The following is a 26,912-nucleotide window of genomic DNA, read 5'->3' on the forward strand; positions in this document are numbered from 1 at the left end:
GTTGTACACATACACCTTTTTTATCGTATTCCTTTCCGTTATGGCTTATCGCAGGATGCTGAATAGAACTCCCTGTGTCATACAGAAGGACCTTGTTGTTTATCCATTCTACATATACTAGTTTGCATCTGCTAATCCCAAACTCCCAATCCATCCCTCCCCCTCACCCTCTTGGTAACCTCAAGTCTGGTCTCTGTGTCTGTGCGTCTGTCCTGTCTGTGAGTCTGTCTCTGTTTTGTAGACGGGCTCATTTGTGCCATATTTTAGATCCCACATACAAATGATATACAGTATTTGTCTCTCTCTGACTGACTTCACTTAGTACGAAAATCTCTAGTTGCATCCATGTGGCTACAAATGGCAATATTTCCTTCTTTTTGTGGCTGAATTCTGTTCTCACATCTTTATTCATTTGTCAATGGACATTGAGGTTGTTCCCACGTTTTGGCGATCATGAGTAGTGCTGCTGTGAACACAGGCCTGCTGGGTCATATGGCGACTCTTATCTGTAGACTTTTTGTTGATGGCCACTGTAACTGGAGTGAGGTAAAACTGCGTGTGGTTTTTGACTTGCATTTCTCTAATAATTAGCGATGTTGAGCACCTTTTCACATGCTTTTTGGCCATCCTTGTCTTCTTTAGGGAAATGTCTTTTTAGATCATCTGTCTAATTTTTGACTGAGTTATTTGCTTTTTTGATACTGAGTTGTATGAGCTGTGAGTATATTTCAGAACAATGCACTGCTTTGATCAGGGCTCCGTTGCATCGTGCTTTCTGGTACACCTGCAGCGCTGCCCACAGCAGCTGCCACCTCGAGGGTCCTCATCAGTCACTGGCAAAGGGGAGGAGTGTGTCCGGCTCAAAGCTGGCTGGCTGGGGACCTGGGTCCTCCCCGTGTCTCCTCCAGCCTCTCTTTCCACACTTTGATCTGCAGTCTGGCAAAGTGCACATGCACAGTGACTGACAATCCCACTTCCAGGAGACACGGTGCATATGTGAAATGATGTGAGTACAAGGGTATTCAACACTTTCCACACAGCATTGTCTGTGAGAGCAAAAGATTGGAACAACCTAAATATCTACCCACAGGGGAGTAGATACATTTTGGTACATCTGCTGTGATGGGAAAGCAAGCAGCCTCAACAAGCAGTGAGGGAGCTGTGTAGGGACAATGCAAGGTATTAAACCTAAACACCAGAGTGCGAAGCATGTGGATACTGTTGCCATATGTATGCATATATGTACACGTATATGTATTTTTTTCTCTACTCACACATATAGGTTTGCATGTGTGGGCTATTCCTAGAAGGGTACACAAAAAAACCCACAATGGTCACTGCTTCTGGAGAGGGGGCCTGGGGGGCTGGCTGGCAGGTGACTAGGATGCTGCAGCTTAGCTGTTGGGAAGCCATGAAGCCGTCATGGCCACCATGGCTCCCTCCCTCCCAAGGCCAGCGGGCGTCACCCGACCCAGCTCTCCTCCTTAGCCTGCCCGCTCTTCTCTTACAGATCGAAACCCACAAGCTGACCTTCCGCGAGAACGCCAAAGCCAAGACCGACCACGGGGCGGAGATCGTGTACAAGTCACCGGTGGTGTCGGGGGACACTTCCCCCCGGCACCTCAGCAACGTGTCCTCCACCGGCAGCATCGACATGGTGGACTCGCCGCAGCTCGCCACCCTCGCTGACGAGGTGTCCGCCTCCCTGGCCAAGCAGGGTTTGTGATCAGGCCCCGGGGCGGTCAATAATCGTGGAGAGAAGAGAGTGAGAGTGTGGGAAAAAAAAGAATAATGCTCTGGCCCTTCGCCCTCTGCCCTCCCCCAGCTGCTCCTCACAGATCGGTTCCTCGGTTAATCACTAACCTGCTTGTCGCTCAGCTCTGGCTCGGGGCTTCCAAATCAGTGACCGGAACAGAGCCAAGTTCAGCTTCCCAAATTGATGGGTGGGCCAGTCCTAATAAAGTATTTTTAAAAACACTCCAAAAGAGGGCCCCACCCAGAATTTCCTTGGGCAGTTACTTTGATTCTTTTTTTTTCCCCCTCTGAGTGGAAGAGAGAGAAGGGAGGCTCTGAAAGCTGCTTCCGGGGGCTCTCCAGGCCTGGGGGCGGGGGTGCCCCATTCTGGGGGTGTCCCCGAGGCAGCAGTGGCAACAAGGGACTTGAAACTCGGCACATGGGTGGAGCCACAGGCGCACGGGGCCGCCTTTGGAGCCGGACGGGGTGGGCGGGGCGGGGCAGGGGGCGGGGCGGGAAGCGGAGGGGCCTGTGCGGGGCGGGGACGCTGGGGCCTGCCTGGAGGGCAGCGGGCTGGGCACAGCCTCCACCACCCGCCGCAGCCTCGGGCCAAGCGGCGTCCCGTTCTTGGCGGCTCGGGGTCGGCGGAGGCCTACCCTCTGCGGGGAGAAGGGACGGGGCAGGAGAAGGAAGGTGATGGGAAGGACGTCGTGTGGGTAACCTCCTTGGAAAAGACCACCGAGCGCTGGCCTCTTCCTTGCTTCTCGCAGGGTGGGGGGGGGGTCCTGAGCTGAGGGGCTTCGCTCCGCCCCCTAGAAACCCCGTTTTATTGAGTTCTGAAGGTGGGAACTACAGCCGCGTTTTTGGCCACCTCACAGATCTGGGACTTAGGGCTAACCAGTTCTCTTTGTAAGGACTTGTGCCTCTTGGGAGCACCTGCCTGTTCCCAAGCCTGGGCCTCCGGTCCTAAACCTCTCCTCCTTCCCACGGCCATGCAGCCCTGCGTCTGCCCCCACCACGCCTGTGTGTCTGCCGTGCGGAGCCTGGTCACTGCCTGTCCCCTCACTACGTCATGCTGTCCCGAGTTCCCCGCCTCGCCACCCACCCCTTCTCGGTAATGGACATTGTTCTGATGGGGCGACACCTGCTCTATACCAAGGGGGAAGTCAAGGAGGGCGAGGTCCAGACACCGGGACCTCCATCTCTCTGAGTTATAGGCATCCAGCTGTGTCCCTCACAATGGCCCCCACCACCGTACTCAGTTCCCTGCCCCCACCGCCATCAGAGTCGCAAGCCAGGGTGGGGTTCGCAGTGACCCTGGATGTTCATGCCTTGTCTGGGCCCAGTCCCCGTCCAGTGCTGAGCTGGCAGCAGGCTGGCCGTCCCGGATGCCAGAGATGGCACTGGGGCAGGCGGGCAAGACCACGCCCGCGTTGTCCCCCACTTCTGCCCCAGCTTGTGACTGCCAGCCTCTTGGAGCCCAGGCGTTGCTCGATCCCAAGTCTGTGTCATCGGCCCTCGGAACTGGTTCTTCCCCCCGACCCAGCAGGAAGCAGGGTGGTCTGTCGTGGAGCAGCTGAACATATACATAGATGTCGCCCTCCCCTCCCCTCCCCGTCCACACCCTGTCGCCTTGTAGTCTGATTTGTCTGTTTATGCTTGGATTCACCAGAGTGACTATGATAGTGAAAAGAAAAAAAAAAAAGGACGCATGTATCTTGAAATGCTTGTAAAGAGGTTTCTAACCCGCCCTCGCGGGAGTCCCAGGTGTCTCTCACCCCACAGCGGGGACTTGGATCCAGAAGGCCCATGTGGCTCTCCCAGTTGATGAAAGATTTCCATCAGCATCGGGGACCCCACAGAGACCAGATCCTGACACTGGGGAACTCGGCTGTGAACACCTGAAGCCCGGGAGAGGACAGCAGCTCCGGTACCCCCTCCCTGACCCGGGGCTCCCTTCTGTCAGGCAGAGGGCATGTGTCTTGTGGTGAAGATGGTCCAGGAGAAGCCCCATAGCAGCCCCAAGAGAGGGTCAGACAGCTCCCCACATCACGAATGCCCACTGGGGCAAGGTCTGCAGCCCATCCCTCAGCTCCAAGCTCTCCCTCAGGAAGGATGGTCCAGCCACCCACCCACGGCCCGTACAGCCACAGCAGGGCCTGGAACGAACGATTGGCCCCAGGGGCCCCAGCTTCCTGACGCGGTGACAAGTCAGAAGACACTTGCCAACCCTCTTCTGCCACGGGGACAAGGGAAGCCGCCTTTGTCAAAATCTGCTGTTTAAAGAAACTCTCTGCCTCAGTCGAGGTCTGCCACTTGTGGTGTGGGGACGGTCAAAGGCAACCCTGTGGGGCTGGGGGGTGTCGGAGTCCAGGGCCGGCTGCTCCATTTGCAATCAGAGTGCTCCACGCTAGAGATCACGTGGGCCCCAAACGTCCCCCCGCGAGGCTCGGTCCTCCGAGTCCCAGCTGGTCTTGGAAGGGTTCTGAGGAAGGAGGAGGAAACATGGTGTCAAGATGTGAGATGTGGCCCCTCCTTACTGCCACCGATTTTGGCTGCATTCCTTGCACCCCTCCTTGCAGTCTCGTGTCTGGCTTTCCAAGTACTTCCTTCCCAGAGGGCTCTGGAATCGCCTGTGTTGGGATCAGCCTGAAGATGGTGGTTTAGGTGATCAGGTCAGTTGCTGGCAGGGAGTCTGCAAAGGGATGTTGGCTTGTAAGCTTAAATGAGGACAATCCCCCCAGAGCTGGCACACCCCCACCCGTTTCCTCCAGAATCGGTGTCCCTCATCCACCTGGTCCCCTCAAGCTCTCCACTCACTTTATCAATAATTCCATTTAAATTGACTTCAGTGGTGAGACCGTATCCTGTTTGCGATTGCTTGTTGTGTTCAAGGGGGGAGGGGGGAGGAACCTGTAAGATAGTTAAACCACTGGGCAAAGGGGTGCAGTAGTCCGAAGCCTAGTAACTCTTTTCTTCGTGATTTCAACCGTGGGTGCCAGAAGTCCCTTGGGATTTCGCCTTTCCACTGACAGGTGCCGCAGGCTGCCAGCTAGTTCTCCTTCCCGGCCAGGTGGTGAGGTTTGTGGAGGAATCGAGATACGGTTGCTCTGTCCTGCTGCCCTTTTGCAGGGTCCTGAGATCACAATCCTGCCTCCCAAAGCCGCTTTGAGGCATCCTTTCCTCAAAGTTTTTGGTACCTCCGTGTCACCATTCCCACCAGCTCCAGACACACAGCCTGTACTTCTAACAGTTGCTAAGATCTCGTCACCCTTTGATCTCTGTCCTCCGAGGACAGCAGAGAGAGGCAGGGATGAAGGCAGAGGTGGAGGTCATCGGCTTGTCCTCTCTACAGAAGTGTGGCTTCAAGAAACTTCTGGTTTCAGTTTTGAAAAGGGTTTACCCTGGGCACCAACACTGTCTCACCTCCTACCAGACTGAGCCCCGTGAATTTGCAGTGTGGGGCAGGACAATTTCTGGCACTTGCAAGTCCCATGATTTCTTTGTTAATTTTGAGGGTGGGGGGAGGGACATGAGACCATCTTAGCTTAGCTTCCTGTCTGTGAATGTCCATATCGTGTATTGTGTGTTTTAACAAATGATTTACACTGACTGTTGCTGTAAAAGTGAATTTGGAAAATAAAGTTATTACTCTGATTAAATAAGGCCTTTGTGTATGGATTTAAAGGACCAGAAAATGATGTTACAATTTCTAAGTCCCTTCCCAGCCTTTGGGAACTTAGCTCAGGAAATGACAATACTGTTGAAACCTGGATGTGAGGATTTACCAGCTGGCTCTGGGGCCCTGAAGGTGAAAGGACTCTCAGACTTGTTCATTTCCAGTTGATTTTCTCATTCTGGTGCTGGCAAACCATCCTGGTCCAACTCAAAAGGCAATAAATACCCTTGTGGCTCAGTTCTCAAGGCTCAGCCTGTAAAAGACCCAAACCACTGTATTCAGACCTGAGACGGCAGGGGTAGCTCTGCGAGATCTCTTGATCCCTGGAAATGAGCGGAGAGGCCTGGGGCTGAAGCAGGACACTGACTGGGCCAGTCAGTGGAATGAGGGGCTCTGGTTCCTTCCGGGATCAGAGCTGCTCTCCTCTGAGCCTCATCTCAGGTGGAGAGTGCTAGATCTCAATTAGGGATCCCAAGGAGCCCCTGGTGAGACTACAGACAAAAAGAAAAGCAGAGCAGAACCCATCGTGTTAATTATTGTTCCTTAGTGATTATGTCAAGGTCATAATGTTCAGGCCTTTGATTTTTTCACACAGTTTCAAAAGAAATTATCACTTTTCTCAGCTTTTCCTGACATGCTTTAGCCACTGCAGACAGAAGCTTAAGTACAGCAGATCTTAACCGCCAACTACAGAAGCAGCAACAGGGCAGCCAAAGAGAAATGTTACTTCAGAGCTGGGGTAAAAAAAAGACAAAAAACACACATATATAAAAAACACTCAGGCAGCTTCACTGGCTGTGTCCACCTGATTGCTGTGAAAAGGCAAAAAGGAAGCAGCGAGAGAACCAGGCCCGCCCACTTACTCATCTTCTACAAAGAAAATTGAAACTTTTCTTCTTTCCGGAGAAGAAAGCTGCTGAGAACCAGCTCAGGCTCTGTGCAAAGTATATTAAATCCTCAGTGATCTCAACCCCAGAGGTCCAAAGTGAGATGTGAAATCTCCACTAGAGAGCAATTTTTCTTCTTCATAATTTTATTATTTTTGGCTGTGCTGGGTCTTCATTGTGCATAGGCTCACTGCAGCGGCTTCTCTTGCTGCAGAGCACTGGCTCCAGGGTGCTGCTCAGGCTTCAGCAGTTGTGGTGCACGGGCTTAGTTGCCACTTGGCATGTGGGATCTTCCCAGATCAAGAATGAACCCATTTCTCCTGCATCGGCAGGTGGATTCTTTGTCACTGATCCACCTGGGAATCCTAGAGAGCAATTTAGAGTAGATTAAAAAAATAAAAAAGCCACACTGCCAGCTGGCCTCACTAGAGGTAGACCATTAAAGCCTGAGTATAGAAACGAAGAGCCTGCGCACCACAATGGAGACCCAGCACAGCCAAAAAAAAAAAAAAAAAGAACTTAAAAAAAAAAAAAGCAATGGGTCAACTACTTACATCCAACAAACACCACCTTTCCTCCTGACATCTCTTACCCCCCACACCCACGAAAACCCACATCCCCTCTCTGGTGATCGTCAGAGGAGCCCGCCTGAGCCCAGAAGATGGCATGGAGCCTTCCCAAGGTTCGGCGCCAGTCAGAGCACCTCCCCCAGCAGGGCAGGTCCTTACCACCACCACTACCACGTCCAGTAACAAGAAAGGCCTGGCATGATACGTTCTGTAACTTTTTTTTATTATTTTTTTCAATTTTTCCTTCCTTTTTTTTTTTTTTTAAGCACTAGTCTGTGCTTTGCGAACAGAATCAAGACATTAACAAAGATCAGCTTCTCTGAAGAAAAGCATTTCTATAGAACAAAGACAGCTACATGTTTCGCTGCCAATACACAGCTCAAAGCAGGAAAAGAAAATATTTACAAAATACAAGTTTTTTTTTTTCCATTTTTGATTTTTTTTTTTTTTTTTTACAATGCTAAAAGGGTTATTCAGAATTTTCAACCTTATAAATAGAAGAAGCACTTTATGCATAGGGATATGGTGCATTATTGTTTTTTTAAAGAAACAATGACAAACCCTTTAACTTGCAAACAGAATCAAAAAAAAAAAATCACTAATGTTGAAAATTGTGAAAAAACCCCAACATTAAGCAGTTTGTCTACTATTTTTATACGATTACAAAATGGCAAAAAAAAAAAAAAAAAAAAAAAGTCCTTATTGCCCCCCTTTTGGTGATGTGATCATAGATGAGACAGGCACACGGTTAACCCAGGGGGTGACGGGGAGTGACGGGAACCACAGCAAGGACCAGACAGTGTTCCACAGGCAAAGGAGCTCGAGAGAGGAGGGGCGGACAGACACCAACAAGGAACTGGACTGGCGGAGGAGGGGGATACGACCAAATGACTCCGAATGACCCCATCAGTGAAAACGATTACAGAGGGGCAATGGCTGCTCATTTCCCAGCCTCCCTAGAGTCAGAGGAGCGGGAAGACCCTACACCTTCACAGACCAGGGTAAGTGGGAAAAACATTCCAAGGGGAAGGACCACATGTGTGGGTGTGCGTCTGGTGTGGGGGAGCAGATGAGGGGATCGGGAAGGATAGGGACCCGAGCAGCTGCAGCCAGGTTACTGCAGTTAAGGAGTCAAGACAGGGATGACTGAACGCAGAGGAAACCCTGGTCGTCTCCAAGATCTGGGAGACAAGGGGAAGCCATTCTGTCAGCTGAGGGCTGAGTGGGAACAGCTGGCAGGGCCAGTCAAGAGGCTCTGGTTGGGGTGCTCCAGCACAGTCGACGAAGGGGACCCAGCTGGGGGGGCCACAGCTAAGCCAAGCCACAGAGGGGCGGGCCAGCGAGAGCCCAGAGCACACTGCTCTCCCCAACCCTCACCTCAGGGGGCGACACTGAGCTGGAGAGTCCTTCCCCTCTGCCCACCTGGCTGTCCCACCCTGCCCACTGGGGCGAAGGAGAGGGGTGACCATCCGACATGGCTAAGTCCAGTGATTCAACAGTGCAGAGGAGGTGCCAGGCTCAGGCCAGCAGGCTCTTATCCTGAACTTCTGTTTGCCAACTGGAGGAAGTGCTCAGGCGTGTGACAAGAAAACATGGAAACCAAAACAGAACAAAAATCAAAAGAAGAAAGAAAAATACCAAAGTAGAATCTAAATTCCTTAAATTCACTAAAAACTGTGAAAATTTTCGGCATATGATGTTTGAATATCAAACACAGAGATTTCTGAAGCTTTAATGCCAATAGTCAGTGAGTCTGCTTAGGTTCTCATATCCCACTCATCTGTGAGTTGGACGCTGAGCTGTGACTGTGGCCGTCAGATGCCGACTCTTGAGGGGAACGACAGGAGGCGAGGTGGGCGCCACCTCTGTCTCCCGGCCAGTCTTGCTGCCCGAGGTGCGCCGAGTGCAGCGGGACGCCCGTTCCTGTGCATCCAGTTGGTCCTCACTCTCCGCCTGGGGGCTGTACGCCAGGGGGAAGGTCCGCCGCTCCCACGGCTGGACGGACTGTGGGCAGACAAGACGCCATGGTGAGGCCCGGCCCCAGGTCTGTGAGCTCTGGGGCAGGTTTAGGGACGATTCTGAGAGAGGGCACCCTTATAACAAGGGCCAGTGTTCTATGGCACCTTCAGAAGGTCAACGTCAAGTAGAGTCCCTTGTCCCCTTCAAACTGGGGATTGGGGGGGGGGGTGGTCCATAAAATGAAGGTCCATCTTGAGCAGGTACTGTCCCCCCAACTGCCCCATCTGCCACCCCCAATACCATAGAAAGGTGTTGCTGCTCACCTGCTCGTCCAGCCCCAGCTCTGGTGTGGAACAGCGCGTGTCTTCGCTGGCCAGGTGTCGGAGGGTGTCCCGAGCCACGGGAGTGAGGGGGGCCGAGTGCAGCTCTGGGCTAATAGGGCTCCTGGGGGACTGCCCATGGGAGAACTCCGACAAGGAGTGACTGCTGCTGACGTCCGGGGAGGCGGGCTGGGGGGTGGAGGGGTTGGCACTTCCCAGTTGGGGTGTTGTCCGTCCATCTGATGACCGGTAAGACCTGCACCCCAAGAAGAACAATCTGAGTGCCTGGTGACAGGGAGTTTCTTGTATATTCGTTTTGGGGGTTGGGGAGGTGGCAGGCTTTTGTCATGCCAAAAAAAGCCAAAAAAGGTGGCATGTCATGTCATGCATGACAAAAGCCTCCTGACCAGCAGAGCTGAGGCAGACGGACACCAGCAGTTCGCGCCTTGGAACCACAAACCCTCGCTTCCCCCGTCACTACACACAGGGGCAGGCACATGCTATGGGCAAAAAGCAAAAAAGAGCCCAGACCCTTCTGCTTGAGAGCCCTGAGGGCTGCTCACTGTAATACTAAAGGAGAGGGCAGGACAGTTCTCCAGAGTCAAGCGGGACCACAGAGCTGTGCACACTCCACCGTCCACAGAAGGTGAGCTGGTCCGGAGGCCTCCAAAGCTCCTCCGACCGTATCACCACACCCCTGATCGGCCTCCAACTTCCCAGATGGCCTACTCCTGGAGTTGGGAGACCACCAGAGTTTGGCATAACTGGACAGTAACCACTCAGCGAGGACCCAGCCTTTGACTACTTATACCCGCACTGGTCCCAACAAACATCAAGGAACTTGTGCATTCTCCACCACTGCCAGTGAGGAATACAAAGAGCAACTAAGTGACAACCCACGGACACAGCTTGGGCCCGAGCTCCCCGCCGACCCTCCCTCCACAGGCCCTGGGGACCTGCGCCTGCCCCATCACCTGCTGCCTCGCCGCTGAGGTGGCACACTCGTGGTCCACAGCCACCGAGCCCTCTCCATCTCCTCACATTTGGCGTGCAGAGCGGCGAAGGCTGCGTCAGACAGGTCCTCGATCTGCAAAAGAGCACCTTTGTGGACCCCCCTTTCTGCCAGGAAGTCATGTTTAAGTGGGGGTAGATCAGTTCTAGAAGCAGCACACCGCTGCCTCCCACCCCGCCCCCGTATACTAGGCTCTTCCTGGTAAGGACAAGAATACAAGGAAGCCTGCACTGGACACCCACAGGTCTTGAAGTATCTGCAGTGTGTGCGCTCTTCTAAGAGGACCAAACATGCCATTACCTCCTCGTTCTCCTCGTCAGGACTCCCCTTCAGAGACCGAAGATCAACCTCCCGCCAGCTGCAAGACGAAGAAGGCAGAATTGTGAGAATGCAGGCAGTCAGGCCAGAAAAGCACATGCGCGAGGGAACGCGTGCTCACCACCTGCTCTCACTGGGCCTTCTCAGCCCTGGGGGACTCTTTCCATCAGAGGCCTCACACTCGATGCCCACAAGGGCCAGAACAGGGAAAGTGGGCTGAGGGCGGGAGCAGAGCTGGGGGACCGACAAACTCAAGCAGAAGAACCTGTTTCAAGGGGACCAACGCTACTCAGCACCAACTGGTTGCTATCACATGGGGATGCATAGACAGGGTTGCCCAAATTTTTGACTTGTCAACAAACACTAGAAATAAAAATTCCTATGTGAAATCTTGCTTTGACACTGACAACATATTTAGTATTTTAAAACACATCTGTATGCATCAAACAGCCAGTTTGTGGCCTGTGGTCTGGCTGGCACACATATAATGAAGAAAATTATATATAGAAATAATTTCACTCTGATCCCTTCTCTTAATGATAAAAGCCAAGGCTAGGCCCCACAACCCAGTGACTAGGGGACAGGGAGACCAAAGAGCAGAGCCGATCGTGCAGGGCTTCTACCTGGGGGTAAGGATTTCCTTGTACTGGAGCTTCTCTACACGGGTGGTTGCAGCGACAGACATTGGGATGACAATGTTGTTAATATCGAAGGAGCTCTCTCCCCTTCTCCTCCTTACTGGCTGCTGTAAGACAAAGGCAAGTTTAAAAGGGAGGAACAATTCTACACATATCAAATCCTAAACCTGAGATTTAAAACAGGATCACTAATAACCAGGCATCTGGGTCCCTGGAGAGGGCCCAAGGAGGGATGACAGCAACTGCCTGCACTGTGGGGATGGTCTCCCACCAGCAATGTGCTTAGGAGAAATACCAGGTGGGGCCTGAGGAGGACCTTCCCTTCACAAGTCTCACTGGCCACCCTCTTTATTCATGTGCTCACGTGAAGAGAGACCTCTACTCAGTTTCACAGAGGTATCCTGGCACCTTGAGACAACTGCCACAGTTTATAGACTCCTCCATACATCTTTAACAACACCCCCCCCAAAACCTCCTGTTTCCCCCCGTTTATCTCTATGACACAGACCAACAGTGGAAAAAGCAATGCTTAAGCCTAGAGGTAACTCTCTGGACTAAAAACATGAATTCTTCCATCCTGAAAGATGCCCCATGGGAGGCTGAGCTCAGTGGATCTGCTAACTTTGGTTGCCATGAAAGCACTTCCTTCTCGCAGATCTGAACTCTTCAGCTAAATCTGTGCCCACCATCTGCTGAACCCTTATGTGATTTCCCCTTCTGGCTATTATTCTTAGGGAAAAAGCTAAGAGCGTTCTAGGTATATCAATGGAGAGGAGTGGAGGGAAATGGATGAAGAGGCCTTGGCTGTAGAGCTCACACTCCTGAAGAAAGAAGATTCGTTCCTACAGAAAGTTAAGATCAAACTCCTGGAAAAGAACACTTAGTAAGGATCCAGTATTAGGGAGCAGGGGCGGGGCCTTCTGCAGCAGCTGGGAGACCAGAGGGGCAATCGAGCAGGGAGCCAAGGGGCATGGTTTCTTAGATGGAGGCGCAAGTCCGAGAGCTGCCTGTGCCCAGATAGCAAACACCCTGCCCTGAAACAGAGACTGGCAACTGAGCTGTGAGGACAGAGGCAAACAGTGGATGACAAACACGCTGCCATGGTGACAATACACCTGCCACCACCTTAGAGGCTGCGTCCAGACCCAAACCACCAGCGCGGCCAGCCCAGACCCAAAGCACCAGCGCGGCCAGCCCAGGCCCAAAGCACCAGTGCGGCCAGCCCAGGGGGAGGGGTCAGTGAGGGGCGTCCAGACCCAAAGCACCAGCGCGGCCAGCCCAGGCCCAAAGCACCAGCGCGGCCAGCCCAGGCCCAAAGCACCAGCGCGGCCAGCCCAGACTCAAAGCACCAGTGCGGCCAGCCCTGACCCAGACCACCAGCACGGCCAGCCCAGAGGGAAGGGGTCAGGGAGGGGGGTGGGCGAGAGCCTGTTTCCCTCCATTTCCTGTTCCTGGAATGGGGTCCATGACCGATCCATCTGATCATTTCAAGAGCTTCTCAGAGAACGCTGAAAGGCAGTATTTTCCGGGCCAGGATCTTAGCAGCTGTCACCTATGATTTCAGGTTATCACAGTGTCTTTTTCACCTCAGTTTCCTCTGCTATCAATGAGAACAGACTGTCACTGACTTCACTAATTCAGGGTAACTGGCTGACCAGAACAGTTGAAGAGACTTGCAAGCCCTGCCTGGCTGAGGTTCAGTGGACTCACCCCCACAGGCCTCTGCCACATGTCTGCTGAACTCACACACCCCGTTGCAGGAAGTGTACCCGAAGGAACCTCAATAGACAGCTTTCCCTGGATCGCGGTCAAGAACAAGTGTGAAACTGCTGGCAGAAGCGGGTGTGTATTTCCCCTGAACCTCCCTGGGCCTGCTGTCAGCACCTTCAAGGCAGGGAGACAGGAGCGGGCTGTGGGGTTCAACAGCCCAACCCCCACCCCACATGTAGACGCCCCAATTCCAGAAGACACTCACTTGGTCTAACCTAACGTTGTTCTCCTGTTTAGGACCAGAGGTGGAGGGCAGGTGATGAGAATGAGAAGTGGTTCCCAAACCTGGCTGCCAGAAGGTGAGGTGCAAGATGATATTTAAAAGAGAAAAAATAGGTTCAGGGCCCCATCTCTTCTAACTATCAAATCAGCATATCCAGGGAGTCCAAGAAGAAGAAAAAAAGACTACGGAGGTGACTCTGCTGCACCCGTCGGCTCATGTGGCTTTCTGCGGCCAGCATGAACACACAGCCCATCCCCCTCCTCCCCACTCCTCGCCAGTGTCCTGTAGCTTCTCACCTTAACTATCTGGCCTATCACTCTTCCTGCTATTCAATAAATCCAGATTCTTTGAAAAAAAAATTGGCAACGAGAACCTCAAGGGTCACCACAGTGGTATGTACAAAACTGATGCTCATTAGATAGTAAGTAAAAATTTCAAGTGATTCAGGCCTAAGTTTACATTTTCCAGGCATGAGAAAGCGGCATGTGAAAAAACACTGAAGTTTCACCAAGTCCTGGATCTGAGAAAAGACTTCTATCAGAATTAGTCTCTGTAAAATCCTTTGTTTTTCTGAGATCCCTGCTAATGGCTTACCACAGAGACTACACTGCTATGGAGATAAAACCTGTGGGTGTGGGAGTGGACGAAGCGGGGAGGAACAAGGTCATCTGGGAAAGACTGATTTTTAAGAGCAAAGACAGAACGACATGAATTCCCACCTGATCGCAGAGCCTAGTGAGCACATTTTGCAGGCTTTGAAGTTTCTCGATGTAAGCTCTGAAGGGGCACCAGAGCCCCTGCCTAAGTCACCTTCGCTATGCCCCGACCCAGGTTCACCCTGTGCTGCAAGACCCAAGAGAGCTGGCTCTGTGGCCAGACCGCCTGGGTTGGAATCCCAGCTCTAACCCTGACAGGTCTCCTCACCTCATGCTATTCACTTAACCTTAGAAAACCTCAGTTTTCCTACACCCCCTGCACCTTAAAGGGTGTTGCAGGTCGAATGAGGTAACACCTATGTACCCAGCACGGACACAGTCAACATTTACAGCAGCAGCATTCTATTATTACTACCTCCATTATTACTAAGATGATTACTATATAAAGGACCCTTTTGCTGGGCACAAAGCTGCTACAGGTATATGTGTTCAAGGAGGCACATTCTGAGGAATGAAAACATCAGAGAGTGTTAACGTGACTGTGTGTTTGGAATGGTTGTGTAAACTGCTTTCAGGGTGGAGAGTGGTACTACGAAAGCTGATCAGGGGTCAGAGCGCCTGCCGTAGTGAGCGCGCATGTCAGTCCTGCCCGCGTAGCCTGCTGCATCTGTAATTCTGCTCTGCACACCTAAAAACAGGCTCCACATCAACCTTCCCTTCCAAGCACCCAGTGCTCATTCCTAGCACTCCAGCTCCACTCCCCAGGAGATTAAAAACAAGGAAATCAAACGTCTCTAAGGCCCACAAACACGTCTTTTGCATCCCTCCTCTCATGTTTATTCCTCAGGCCAAAGGAGTTAAGAGTCATGGTACTGTGGAGTTCTGTATGAAACTTAGTCCCATGTATCTTGAACAGTCACAGATCACCCTAGAGTTTGTCTCCGCCTCAAGCTTTCTATGGCTGGCCCAGCTCAGATCCATCTCTACTAAGAACCACTCAAGGAAAACAACGTAATGGAGGATTAAATAGCACCACTTTGACTTAAAAAAGACACACAAGTCAGGATGAGCTAAGTCCTTGTAACTGCCCTGGCCCTCACGACCCTCTTTCCACACTGTCCTCCAGACCCACTGGAGGGAGCTGTCACTGCAGAGGGAGTGTCCGGCCCACTCCACGCGGGTACTTACAGTCGTGCTGGCTGTGACCTGTGGGCTAGAGCTGGTGGGTGCAGAGGTGTCTGAGGAGGCGGAGAGCTGTCGCACCAAGGGACTGTGTGGTGGGTGGTGGGTGGCCGCCAAGTAGCTCGAACCGCTCATGTCCGTGTGATGCTTCAACACTGCAGAGGTCAACAGAAAAGAGGAATACATGGCTACCTCAACCTGCTCTACTTCCAGCACAAGTTAGGAAGGCCCGCAATACTCAGTAAAGGCAAAAATGCTTTCTAAGCCTAAAGGATAAAAAGATGAAGCAAACTGGCTGATGGGAGGCAGGGGGTGGCAGAGGTTGCTACAGCAGTTAAAGAGTGATCTACACTTAGAAGCGGTCGGACCCCTCTACTCTACCTTCCTAGCAAGTGAAGGACACAGCTAGGGGCAGTTATAGGAAGGCCCGCTGCCCCAGAAAGCCCTGCGCAGGTGCAAATGCAGGCGGAGGTGCCGGGCCTGGCCCTACCTTCGCTTCTCTCAGATGAATGGTCTCGCAATCTCATTTTGCTGTGGTTTGGGTCGTGCACGGGTGGCGGCGGACTGAGCAAGCGCTCTGCTTTTGGCGCTGTCACTCGTTCCACCATAGGCACAGCCCCCACATCGTCTAAGTGCTGCCTGTGGGTCCTGTCAGGCCGGGCTTGGTGATGGGACAGCTCTGAAGAGGGGAACAGAAAAAGAGCTGTGAAGTATCTTCTCTCAACCTTTTCTTATTTGAGTTCCAAGCTCGAGTTCTCTCTAGGTCCATGACAGATACCCAGGGCAGCAGGACAGGCCAGGGAGCCCACCGGGCTCTCAACTGGAGAAAAATGTGACACCAGACTACAAAAGACAGCCGGCCCACAGATGCACCCAATGCTATGCCCCACTTGGCTGTTCACTGAGCCCCAGAACACCTGACGTCTGGAACAGCTTTCATGGTCCATCCCAGAGCATCCAAAATGAGCAGAAAAAGAAGACTGTGGGCTGAACTTGCATCTGTCAACTGTCTCTCCCAACCCCATCACACTGCCATGGCCATACCAGTAACCTGAGAACATCAGAGGAATAGAAAAGTAATTGGAGGACGCTATGGACCCCTGAAACTTACTGGCTGTTGTTAGGAAGGAGTTGACCAACTTGTGCCTGTCTTTACGAGTTGGATCTGGCAGACTGCCTGGCATGGGTGCTCTGTGCTTAAGTGAAAACTTTTTTGGAGGTTTGATTTTGTCAAAAGGCTTGTTCTGCCATTGAGATTTCAGCATGCTCTGGAAGTGCAGGCCTGTGGGAACATCTGCAAGAAACACAAAACGCCACCATCAGTCCAGACCCCTGGGCTCCGGCTCTCCAGGGAGCGAGACCCACCTGACACCCTTCTCTTATGTGCCCAGTGGTGGGATGACTTCAAGGAACAAGCACTGTCGAGGGGAAGATCTGTTTATTGGAACATCACCGAAGGTCACTCTTCTACTCACAGGGAGGTCACTGCCGCCTTTTATTTTCAAGTTCCAAACAAAACCAAGATCTATGATGGTCTTTTCTTTGTTCTTGTGTTCCGCTAAATCTGTTAAACTCTATTGGTTTGAAAGACTGATAAACATCCTGTTCTTATTCTTCTAGAAACTGAAACATTTCAAGGTATTTCTTTCAACATAAAGTTAATCAGGACATATATTCCTTCAACAACTATTTATTGTCTGCTGCTTTATCAGGCACTTGATTGGGCACTGCCTCTTTCCCTAGTAAGAACTAGATCATTTCGCCCTCCTTCCTCCAGACCTCCACCCCCTTCCCTATCTGGGGATTATCTAGGTTTTTAAGTGATGAGCTAATATTGAAATATTACAAATTAAATCTTTTAGACTTAACTATAACTTCTACCTTTTGGGGGGAGTTCACTACTCTTTCTTGCATCTTTCCATTTTGTTAGTTTCCTTTTTTTATTTTCCTAAGAATGTGGACTTGAGTTTGAGTCATTTCTTTAGAAAGAGCATTTCAAGATTAAAACCAGTTTTCTCTCAGATCCTTAAAGCTATTACTACAGTGTCACCAATATGATGGAATTTGACTCAATCATTTGTAGGTTCTTTTAAACTTTTGGTGGGAAAAAAAAAGCTTGTTGTAGTATTGTATCGACTCAGCCAATTTGGGGCAAACTCCAATACCAAATCTTTCAATCTGCGAACGTGGTATTTCTCTCCATTTTCTTTTATTTCCTCTCATCAGCGTTGGGTGGTTTTCATTGTACAGTTCTTATACACATTTTGTTAAATTGATTGACTACTTCATATTTTTGATGACTTACAAATGATAATGTCATCATTATCACTTTTTAAAAGTTGTTTATAATTGCTTACTACTAGTATGTAGGAATACAGTAATTTTTAATATAGTGGCCTGTATCCTGTGATCTTCTTAAATCTATCATTAAGTTTTGTTAGCTGTTGTGGAATCCTTAGAACTTTCTACAACACAAGTACGTCATTTACAAAATGCTGCTTTACTTTCTTTCCAACCTGTTTGCCTTTATTTCTACATCTTGCCCTATTACTCTGTCTAGAACCTCTAGTGGCAATCTGAACTTTACATTTTCCTTTTCTAGTCTCATTCTGAAACTTCACCACCAGGGATACAGGTGGGTCTTTCTTCAGGGTTCTGAAAAATTTCTCCTTTTACATCTGAAGATCAGCACATCTCACTTTAGCTCTCAGTTCCTCCTGGGAATCAATCATTAACCACCTGAGATATACTCAGAAGTCCCAGTCCCTGAGTCCATACTCGGCACTGCAGCACAGAATGAAACATTGCTGCACTATGGAAAAGGGTTAAAATCTAGCCTAGCTGTATTTCAGAACAAGTCCAGATCTATCACCCAAATGCCCAGGTCCCATTCCTGGTTTTCTGTCCTTTTTCAGTGTGGGCAAAGAACCGTCCCCCTACCGGCTGCTACCTGACAAGAGTTTACTCAAAAGCATAGGCTTTGGGCTCCTTTTTCCTAGTTTTTTTCTCTATAGTTATCTTGCCTTCCATCTTTCAAAAATCACTACAACCTCTGGAATGCCTTCTTTTTCTAGAACTACTTAATATTTATTATATTTAATGTACTTGGAGGACTTCCCTGCTGGCTCAGATGGTAAAGCGTCTGCCTAAAACGCCAGAGACCCGAGTTTGTTCCCTGGGTCGGGAAGATGCTCTGGAGAAGGAAAGGGCAATGCACTCCAGTACTCTTGCCTGGAAAATCCCATGGATGGAGGAGTGTGGTAGGCTACAGTCCATGGGGTCACAAAGAGTCAGACATGACTGAGCGATTTCACTTCACTTCAAACATTAATGGGGTTCTGGCTCCCAGGGAGAGTAGAGGCTGTGCTCAATCTGAACTAGGAGTGGGGCGGGGGGCAAAGAAGAGGGGGTGAGTGAACATTAAAAAACCCATTATATTGTGGCTGGTGCTGTGTATTACTTCACCTTCATAACAATTCCATGATGCATTACTATGCTCCTTTTAATGACAGAAAACAGATTTAGAAAGGTGAGTTAACTTGTCAAGGTTACACAGTTTAGTAACTAACACTGTGCAAGCTCAGCTGTGTCTGACTCTTTGAGACCCCACTGACTTCAGCCTGTCAGGCTCCTCTCAGCTCATGGCATTTTCTAGGCAAGAATACTGGACTGGGTTGCCATTTCCTCCTTTAGGGATCAGAAAGGAACAAGCAACATTCAAACTCAAGTCTGTAAAATCCTAAAACTCATACTCTTAGCCACTACACCATGAAATTATTCTTTGGCCCAAAGAATTAATGCTTAAGTGTGTTAGCTGCTCAGTCACGTGCAACTCTTTGTGATCCCATAGACTACAGCCCGCCAGGCTCCTCTGTCCATGGCACTCTCCAGGGGACCTTCCCAACCCAGGGATCAAACCTGGATCTCTTGCACTGCAGGCAAATTCTTTACCATCTGAGACACCAGGAAAACCCAGAGAATGGAGCAGTTTAATTCTGAGGTGGAATCTGATAGTTCTCAAATTATTCCCAAGGAAGTGGAGAGTATACAATATTTTTCAAAAGAGTTCTGCAGTGTAGCAAAACTTAACTCTTTCCTATAGCACAGACTATGTATTTCATGACTCTTCAAAGAATAAGACACATCTCTGGGAACAGTGCTCTTGTGAATTTTTTTCCATAATCATTCTTTCTTTTACACATTTAAAAACAAATTCACCTATCATAACCCTTAAAATAAATGATCAATCAGCTTTCAGCCAGGCCAAGGATATCAGAGCTCACTGTACTCCTAGCCCTTAGAGCCCGCCCAAGCCCCTTAATAAAATGGCTCGATTATCCCACACCCCAAAGGTCAAATGTTTAAAAAAAAAAAAAAATTTTTTTTTTAAATCTCCCACATAAGAATTGAGTTTAGAAGTATTAATCAAATTGAATTAAATTTAGGGGAATTTTAATTAATTAAAACTTCTTTGCTCAGAGTGGTTGGGGAAAAGGGTGTACTGGAAATAAAGCACTGTCTACAGAAATTCTGAAAGCTGGGCTGAGTTCAAAGGTATAAAGAAGGCTCAAGAAGTGGGGGAACACCTCTTCTATATCCCAGGACATCCCCTGCATCAGCAAAAGAGTTACTCTCACTTGGCAAAGGCTGGTTTTTCTTATTTATTTGGTCTTTTTGGGGGCTGTACCACATGGCATGTGGGATCTTCTCCAACCAGGGATCGAACCCATGCCCCCTGCATTGGGAGTGTGCAGTCTTAACCACTGGACCATGAGGGAAGTCTGCATAGGCTGTTTAATGCGACCACAAAAGCATAGTGATTTTATTCCTCCCACTCTTTTATAGTGCAAATAAGCAGTCCTGGACACAGGGCCTGGTTCCATCACTGAGTAGGAGGATAGAACAAGAACAAATCACTTGGCTGGGCCTCAGCATCTTCATCTGTAAAATGAGGCAGCAAGATCTGATCAGGGCTGGAGATACCCCAGCACACATGCTCTAACTCTCTCACCTCTTCTGTCTGCTGCAGGCACAGGCTCCTGGCAGTACTCGCTGTTGTACCCCAAGACCTTAGACCTGTCTCAAATAATTAGTTAATTAATCTAATTATAAATCAATCTCACTAAGCACAAGAGAGAAAAAAATGTATGTTATTGCTAGACTAGATGACTACTGTGCCTCTCAACTCTAACACGTTTAATTAATGACTTTTCAACTAAAACTCCACTCCTAACCCTTACCCCACCCCTATTTTAAATGCTCAGAAGTAAAAACTGGCACAAGTGTAAACCATTACCTTGTGCTCTGGAGTTGGGTATTAAGCAGAATCAAGAGCAACTTCCCCTATAAAACCCACTGAATAAGCTGTTAGGGATAACTGTTTATGGGACTCAGGCTACTATACATTGCTAGAAGTTTGCTGTGTTTTAGCAGCTTTCATATAAAAGTGAAGAGAGACTCAGTTAAATTCCCCAAAATCAGTGAACAAAAATGATCTCTTAGGAACTGCTAGTCTGAGTTCCTGCTCTGAGTAATAACACCTGGGATCCACACAGAGCTACAATTCTGAAAATAGACACAGAGGACCTGAAAGTAAGCAAAGAAAGAGTTCACACCTGCATAGGCAATGGCCATTAAAGTGGTATTAACCAGGCAGGAGGGTACAGATCCTTAACCAGGTCAATGACAAGAAACATTACCTTAGTTTGCCATTTCCTCAAACAAAAAGACGACTTTAGCTTCAGGCCCGCCAGAGTCTGACATTCCATGATCCACCATTTTCTCAAGCACACTTTCTCATGGTGTTCAGTCACGCTCACTTCCTCCTCCTGCTGGTAAGCTGCAATAGCCTCATGGATACAGCTAGTTGTCTTAGCAAGCTCTCTCAAAAGAGCAGAGCTCTTCGAGGCCAGCAGGTGGTGCTCTTATTAAGCACAAACCTAAGTCAACATGCTTTTCCCCAAGGTTGCCGCTGCTGCTAAGTCGTTTCAGTTGTGTCCGACTCTGTGCGACCCCATAGACCCCATAGACGGCAGCCCACCGGGCTCCGCCGTCCCTGGGATTCTCCAGGCAAGAACACTGGAGTGGGTCGCCATTTCCTTCTCCAATGCATGAAAGTGAAAAGTGAAAGTGAAGTCGCTCAGTTGTGTCCGACTCTTTGTGACCCCATGACTGCAGCCTACCAGGCTCCTCCGTCCATGGGATTTTCCAGGCAAGAGTACTGGAGTGGGTTGCCATTATACATCCTCTATTTCAAGCTAAGCTTTAGCTGGCTTGATTACATGAGGTAATAAGGAAACAAGCTCCTGTTTCTGGAATACTGAAGGGTTGAATGAGTGAAGTCGCTCAGTCATGTCCGACTCTTTGCGACCCTATGGACAGCAGCCCACCAGGCTCCTCCGTCCACAGGATTTTCTAGTCAAGAGTACTGGAGTGGGTTGCCATTTCCTTCTCCAGGGGATCTTCCCGACCCAGGGATCTAACCCAGGTCTCCAACATGGCAGGCAGACACTTTACCTCTGAGCCACCAGAGGACTAAAGGGTTATCACACCCTAATGTCTCCACCTTCCAGCCAGGGAGCAGTTCCTAAAATGAATGGGAGTGGCTAAGGTGTGGTAAGGTGGGAGATGAACTCTAGGATTAAGAGCTACAATTGGTTCCCATCCCAACAAGTACACAAACTGGCTAGGGAAACATCAGTAAAACTACAGAAAATGAAAAGTTGGATGTCCTGCCATCTTTAAATGTATTCTAGAGAAGAACGGGGTGGCCTGGAGGTCAGCTTTGACCCACACAGTATGCTGGTTGCTAGTCTTCACTGTTACTATTATACACAAAAAGATCTGGGGAATCTCAGTATTTCAGGAGACACTATTCACATCTTCATGGCCCTGGCAATCTTCCAGTTTACAAATGTGGCATTCTGTATTCTGAGTGTGGCAGTTGTCTGAATCAAGTAAAAAATCCCAATAGTCACAATATTAGACACAGTAATTAGGTCCCTGGGTTGAGTCACAGAAAGTCTACTGTATTCATAGGCAGATATGTTAATGCTCAACTTGAGAAAGTAAAAAATATATATACTATTCTTTACTTTCTCATAAAGAGAATTTAATGACCATCTCTCTTGTCCAAACTCCAATGTCATAATTAGGATATGTGTGTGTGTTTGTGTGTGTGACTGACACAAGGGAGAGAGTGGGGAAAGGCAAGAGTGGAAAAAGGGTGTAGGTGGGGAGAGAAGACAAGAGACAGGAAAAGACCACAGGGACTACAGAATGATGGAACAGGAGATGGCAGGCAGGTGTCTTGGGCATATTTAGATGATGGGAGAGAATTCACAACTATACAAGGTAATACTGTTGGCAAAGCATGATCAACATATTTATCAGCTGATACTGATTCAACAGGCAAAAGATCTTATCAGAATCTTAATATAACTATATAGATTTCAGGCTTCTTTATTCAAATACGAGACCATGCAACTCAACACTGTAATCTTAAGAGAATAACTCAACAAATGTTCTGGAGTCGTCTTGGTGTCTCTGCCTGAAGCTGCAGCCTGGAAATGGGCAGAAATCTGACTTCTCTTAATAACCTGGCTGGGGAGAAGCATGAATTATACTGAAAAGAAGGACAGGAATCAGATTACTTGGGTTTAAATTTTGGAGACTGCTACATCAGCTATGTAGCCTGAGATAAACCACAACCTCTCTAAGCCTATTTCTTGATATGTAAAACTGAAGTAACTTTACAAGATTACTGAGAAAACCAAATGAGACAAGAAATAAGAGAAGTGCATATAAACTATAAATGCTATACAAATATTATCTTAAGTTACATGAGCCATAATCCAAATGGCAGGAGAGGGTAAAAGTCAATGACTCTGGAATCTGAAGCATAGAGGAAAATGTTTCGTGTTTTCCAGTCATTATATTCTAAAGTGTATTTACTGCTCCATCACTCCTGATCTAAACCCTTGCCTAGTTTACTGTTCATATGTTTCAAGTATTCTAAATATTTCCACTCTTAGGAGAAGTCACATGGCAGCAAGACTATTACACCATGCCCTTTCTTACAGTTGGAGGGAGTTTTAATAATAAGGCTTGGGGAAGCTAACAGATTTAGATGACCAAGAAAGAATCCAATCATTTGAAGAACAGATAAGAAATCTGAGGGGATTATGGCCATCTAATGTTTGATGAACTATCAATTAGATGAGGGGATTTTCTAGGATAGTTTATCAGCAATGACTGCTTTTATAAATAAAGTTTTATTTAAACAGTCACACCCACCTCCTTATACATAGTCTACATACTGGTTTTGTGCTACAAAGGCAGAGCTGCCTAGTTTCAACACAGACTAAACCTAGACAGTATGATCCATAAAGCCCAATTTATGTGTCCCTTTAAGAAAAAGATAATATACCACTCATGCTAAAAACCTGATTTTCTTCACATACCACTAAGTAAATTTTACATCCAACATGATTCTCATTCCCCAGACCCCAATTTTTGTTACCTTCCTTTCAAAAACGTGTACAGACTATCTGTAAGGTGCTATGAAGGACAGAGTAAGGAGAGAAACATAGTCCCTTATCCTCAGAGAACTTAAGTATTCTGGTGGTTGGGGCCAGATGGGGAGATTATCTGCAAACCAAAGAAACACCAATCCAAATTATGAAAACACTGGCTTCTGTAGTCTATAGAGTAGTTTTCAACATTTTTGCTCATGAACTCCTCACCATTTGAAATGTAATTTTTCTTTATTTAGATTTTTTTTCTCGCCACACCAAGAGGCTTGTGAGATCTCAGTTCCCTAACCAGGGACTGAACCTAGGCCCTTGGCAGTGAAAGAGCAGAGTCCTAACCACTGGACTGCCAGGGAATTCCAAAATGTAATTTTTAGAAAAATTATAAACTCAGGACAATTATAGGCCTCCCTGGTGGCTCAGTGGTAAAGAATCTGCAGGACACACAGGTTCAATCCCTAGTGTGCGAAGATTCCACATGACACAGAGCACAGAAGCCCCCCATGTGCCGCAACTATTGAGCCTGTGCTCTAGAGCGCGGGAGCCTAACTACTGAAGCCCAGACGACACAACCACTGAAGCCCAAATTGCTCTAGAGCCTGTGCTCCGCAACAAGAGAAGTCACTGCAACAAGAAGCCCGTATACCACAACGAAGAGTAAACACCTGCTCACGGCAACTAGGGAAAAGCCCATGCACGCAGCAACGAAGACCCAGTGCAGCCAAAACACATAAATTATATATAAAACAGAAAAAGACCCTTTTTCTATATAAAAAAAGAAACTAAAATATACATTAAAAATATTTTATACCAACACCCTGGCATGTTAAAATCTATTTCTTCAATCAGACTTCAGTCCCAGTAAAATCTACTTTCAGTTATCAATTATTTTTAAAATTTAAATACTGTATAGTTGATGTGCAATATGTTAGTTTCACATGTAAGTTATTAATTCTAAACATAAATTATTATTCTCAAGTAACAGAAAAGGTAGAGGATCTTTCCAGACGTTATATACAAAAAAAATACTGTACCTCCATCTTCATTATTTATTCAAATTTCCTTTTATTTAACTCCCACAGGATTCTTCTTCAGGAGCCATGAACTCTTGAGATGGCTCCTTTGGTGTCCCTACTGCCCAAGGTTTTTATACTCTGGGGGATGAGCAAGACCCACAGCAAGACTCAATATGGATAAGAGGAGTGACTTTCTTTTATGAGGTGGGAGAAAAGCAATTATGAAAAAGGAGGTGGAAGAGAAAATCAGCAGACATAGAGGCTTATCAGGTAGATCAACTTAAAAAAAAAAAAAAAAAAAACAAAACCCAGCACATGCGAACTCTGAGGATCTATGCTTGCGTACTCCTGAGAAAGCAGTCACGTAACCATTGCATGTATACCCCCCGTATGAAGACATTCTCCTCGAACAGTGCTGCCCATGCTGTTTCACATCATAACACAGGCAACTGTCTCACCCTCACCACCTGAAACCTTAGGGCAAAATCTCTTAGCAAGCTCTAATGTTTTAGTGGCACATTCTGGTCGAGGGGATCTGTTGTGCATGATGTGCAAAATCCTAAGAGAATATCCTGTTGACAGTAATACCTGGACAGTACCTGGATTGTACCAGAATCTTGGCCAACTGTCTTTCACTTTGAACCCTTTAAGTCTCACTCATTAGACTTCATGGAGCCTTTCTTACCATCTGGAAATGCTAGAACCGGGTGAACACAGGAGTCCAACTGGGATAGGCGTTCCAACAGAGGGGCTTCGTAGTGGATTTCTGGAGGCATGGTGCTGGCACTGCCTGAGCCGCACAGCGCGCAGGAAGGGTTCACATCACAGCCAGAACGCACTGTGCTATTCCGGTGAACCTGGGAAAAGCCAGATAACACTCAATTCAGGGTCTGATAAAAACTCAGCTCCCCATTCAGTATCCCAAAGATTCAAAATTCCCTCTCTCTAGATGCATATATGACAGAGTTAACAAAATGTTTGATCAGTTTGTTAAAAGATTTCCATTTCTCCAACACACTAACTTTCAAAGTAATTAAGTAATAAATCCACTTCTTCTCCAATGAAGCTTTCTAATTATGTGAAGCCCATTTAAGTGCTTACTGAGAACACTTTACAATACCTGTATGTTTCTACCACCATGATGCTTTTCCACCGTCTGCTACAGTGATCTGCTTCAGATTTCTAGGTAGAACATGACTTGCCCTCTTCAGCAACTTCATCCACTAAAGAGCCTTACTAATGAATAACCAACCACACCTTTCCTGTTCTTTTCGTATCTCCAAAAAAAGAATTCCAGGAGGCCTGAAACAACATGGCAAGTTTCCCTGGACTACACTCATTAGCTGCTCTTTAACCTAGCCTGAAATCTACTGTTATAAAGCTCATATTTAATGAAAACGAATTTGGTATGGTGAGTGTTCATACCCATAGTCTTTGTGTTAATTAGATTAATTCCAAGGGGATACAAATCATTTTCATTAAACTTCTTTTGTATACATGTGGGCACCGTAAGAAATAACCTCCCTAGTTAAGTCCACAGTGAAAAATAATCTAAGTTTTCAAATGATGTACTTCTGTTTTGTTTTTAAATGATAGGATTTTTTTTAATTGTATGCTTTGAACTTCAGGTCATGCTGAATGCAGGATCCTTAGGTTCTAGTGTTAGGATTTGGCATTTGCCAAATCATGACCATGCAAAGTCACCCAGGCAGCATACAGTCCTAGAAGAAATGACTTGCCTGTGGAATGACACTATGACATGGGATGCTAGGAGCAAGGGAGTATCAGAATAAAGACAAAAGGGTAGCACTGAAACTCTGTAACGACTGCGAGATCTACATCTAGTTTCAGCACACACATCTCTTGAAAGCTGTTTGCCTTCACGGACATGCACAGAAGAAAGATAAATATGAGAACAATTCGGTCTTTATCAACCTTCCTCAACTCCCTCCTCCTTGCAGCAACATAGATGGGTGGTATTCAAATAAGGCCCTGTGAAGGTCAGAATGGACAACTTACACTAAAGTAAAAGAATTCTAATAAGCAACAACTGTTGTCTCTGAAAGGAAATTACACCAACTAAATATGCACTTTTGGTAGACAACATTAACTGGTACTGTTTTGGAAAAAAATACCTCTTGCAACCTATTTAAACCAGGGCTGGATTTCTGGGGGAGATAACATTTTGAGGTAGAGAAAGAGGGACCTGCATTACCAGGGACAAAAACCAGAGACCCACCAGTAGATGAACGGGAGAATTTAAGTAATTAGAATCCAAAAACTGCACCAAAACTTTAAATACTGACTAGATTAGAAAAATATATAAAAGTCAAAACAAGAAATCTTAAAAGGGAGGTATATTTTCTCCTCATGAAGTAAACCATTACATGAACTAGCTCTCCAAGTGGGCAATGAACA

General features: G+C 47.8%; 2 protein-coding genes across 19 annotated transcripts in view; one reads left to right on the forward strand and one right to left on the reverse strand.

The window, feature by feature from the left end:
- Positions 1 to 5,400, forward strand: part of MAPT (microtubule associated protein tau) — a 123,182-nt gene extending 117,782 nt beyond the window's left edge. For all 14 annotated transcript variants that reach the window (XM_070390008.1, XM_070390000.1, XM_070389999.1 and 11 more), the window contains one exon: positions 1,511 to 5,400. In XM_070390008.1, coding sequence (XP_070246109.1) covers positions 1,511 to 1,726 — 216 coding nt within the window. In that variant the 3' untranslated portion in view covers positions 1,727 to 5,400. The remainder of the gene's footprint in view (positions 1 to 1,510) is intronic.
- Positions 5,401 to 7,298: 1,898 nt separating this feature from the next.
- KANSL1 (KAT8 regulatory NSL complex subunit 1) overlaps positions 7,299 to 26,912 on the reverse strand; it is a 173,396-nt gene continuing 153,782 nt past the window's right edge. For 4 of the 5 annotated variants that reach the window (XM_070390012.1, XM_070390011.1, XM_070390013.1 and 1 more), the window contains 9 exons: positions 25,180 to 25,351; positions 16,059 to 16,241; positions 15,438 to 15,626; positions 14,954 to 15,102; positions 11,102 to 11,223; positions 10,461 to 10,518; positions 10,123 to 10,235; positions 9,152 to 9,404; positions 7,299 to 8,873 (listed from right to left, as the gene is read on the reverse strand). In XM_070390012.1, coding sequence (XP_070246113.1) covers positions 8,646 to 8,873; positions 9,152 to 9,404; positions 10,123 to 10,235; positions 10,461 to 10,518; positions 11,102 to 11,223; positions 14,954 to 15,102; positions 15,438 to 15,626; positions 16,059 to 16,241; positions 25,180 to 25,351 — 1,467 coding nt within the window. In that variant the 3' untranslated portion in view covers positions 7,299 to 8,645. The remainder of the gene's footprint in view (positions 8,874 to 9,151; positions 9,405 to 10,122; positions 10,236 to 10,460; positions 10,519 to 11,101; positions 11,224 to 14,953; positions 15,103 to 15,437; positions 15,627 to 16,058; positions 16,242 to 25,179; positions 25,352 to 26,912) is intronic. The other variant, XM_070390014.1, reaches the window with a different exon arrangement.

The sequence above is a fragment of the Bos mutus genome, chromosome 19 (genome assembly GCF_027580195.1).
Source record: "Bos mutus isolate GX-2022 chromosome 19, NWIPB_WYAK_1.1, whole genome shotgun sequence".
Classification (NCBI taxonomy): Eukaryota; Metazoa; Chordata; class Mammalia; order Artiodactyla; family Bovidae; genus Bos; species Bos mutus.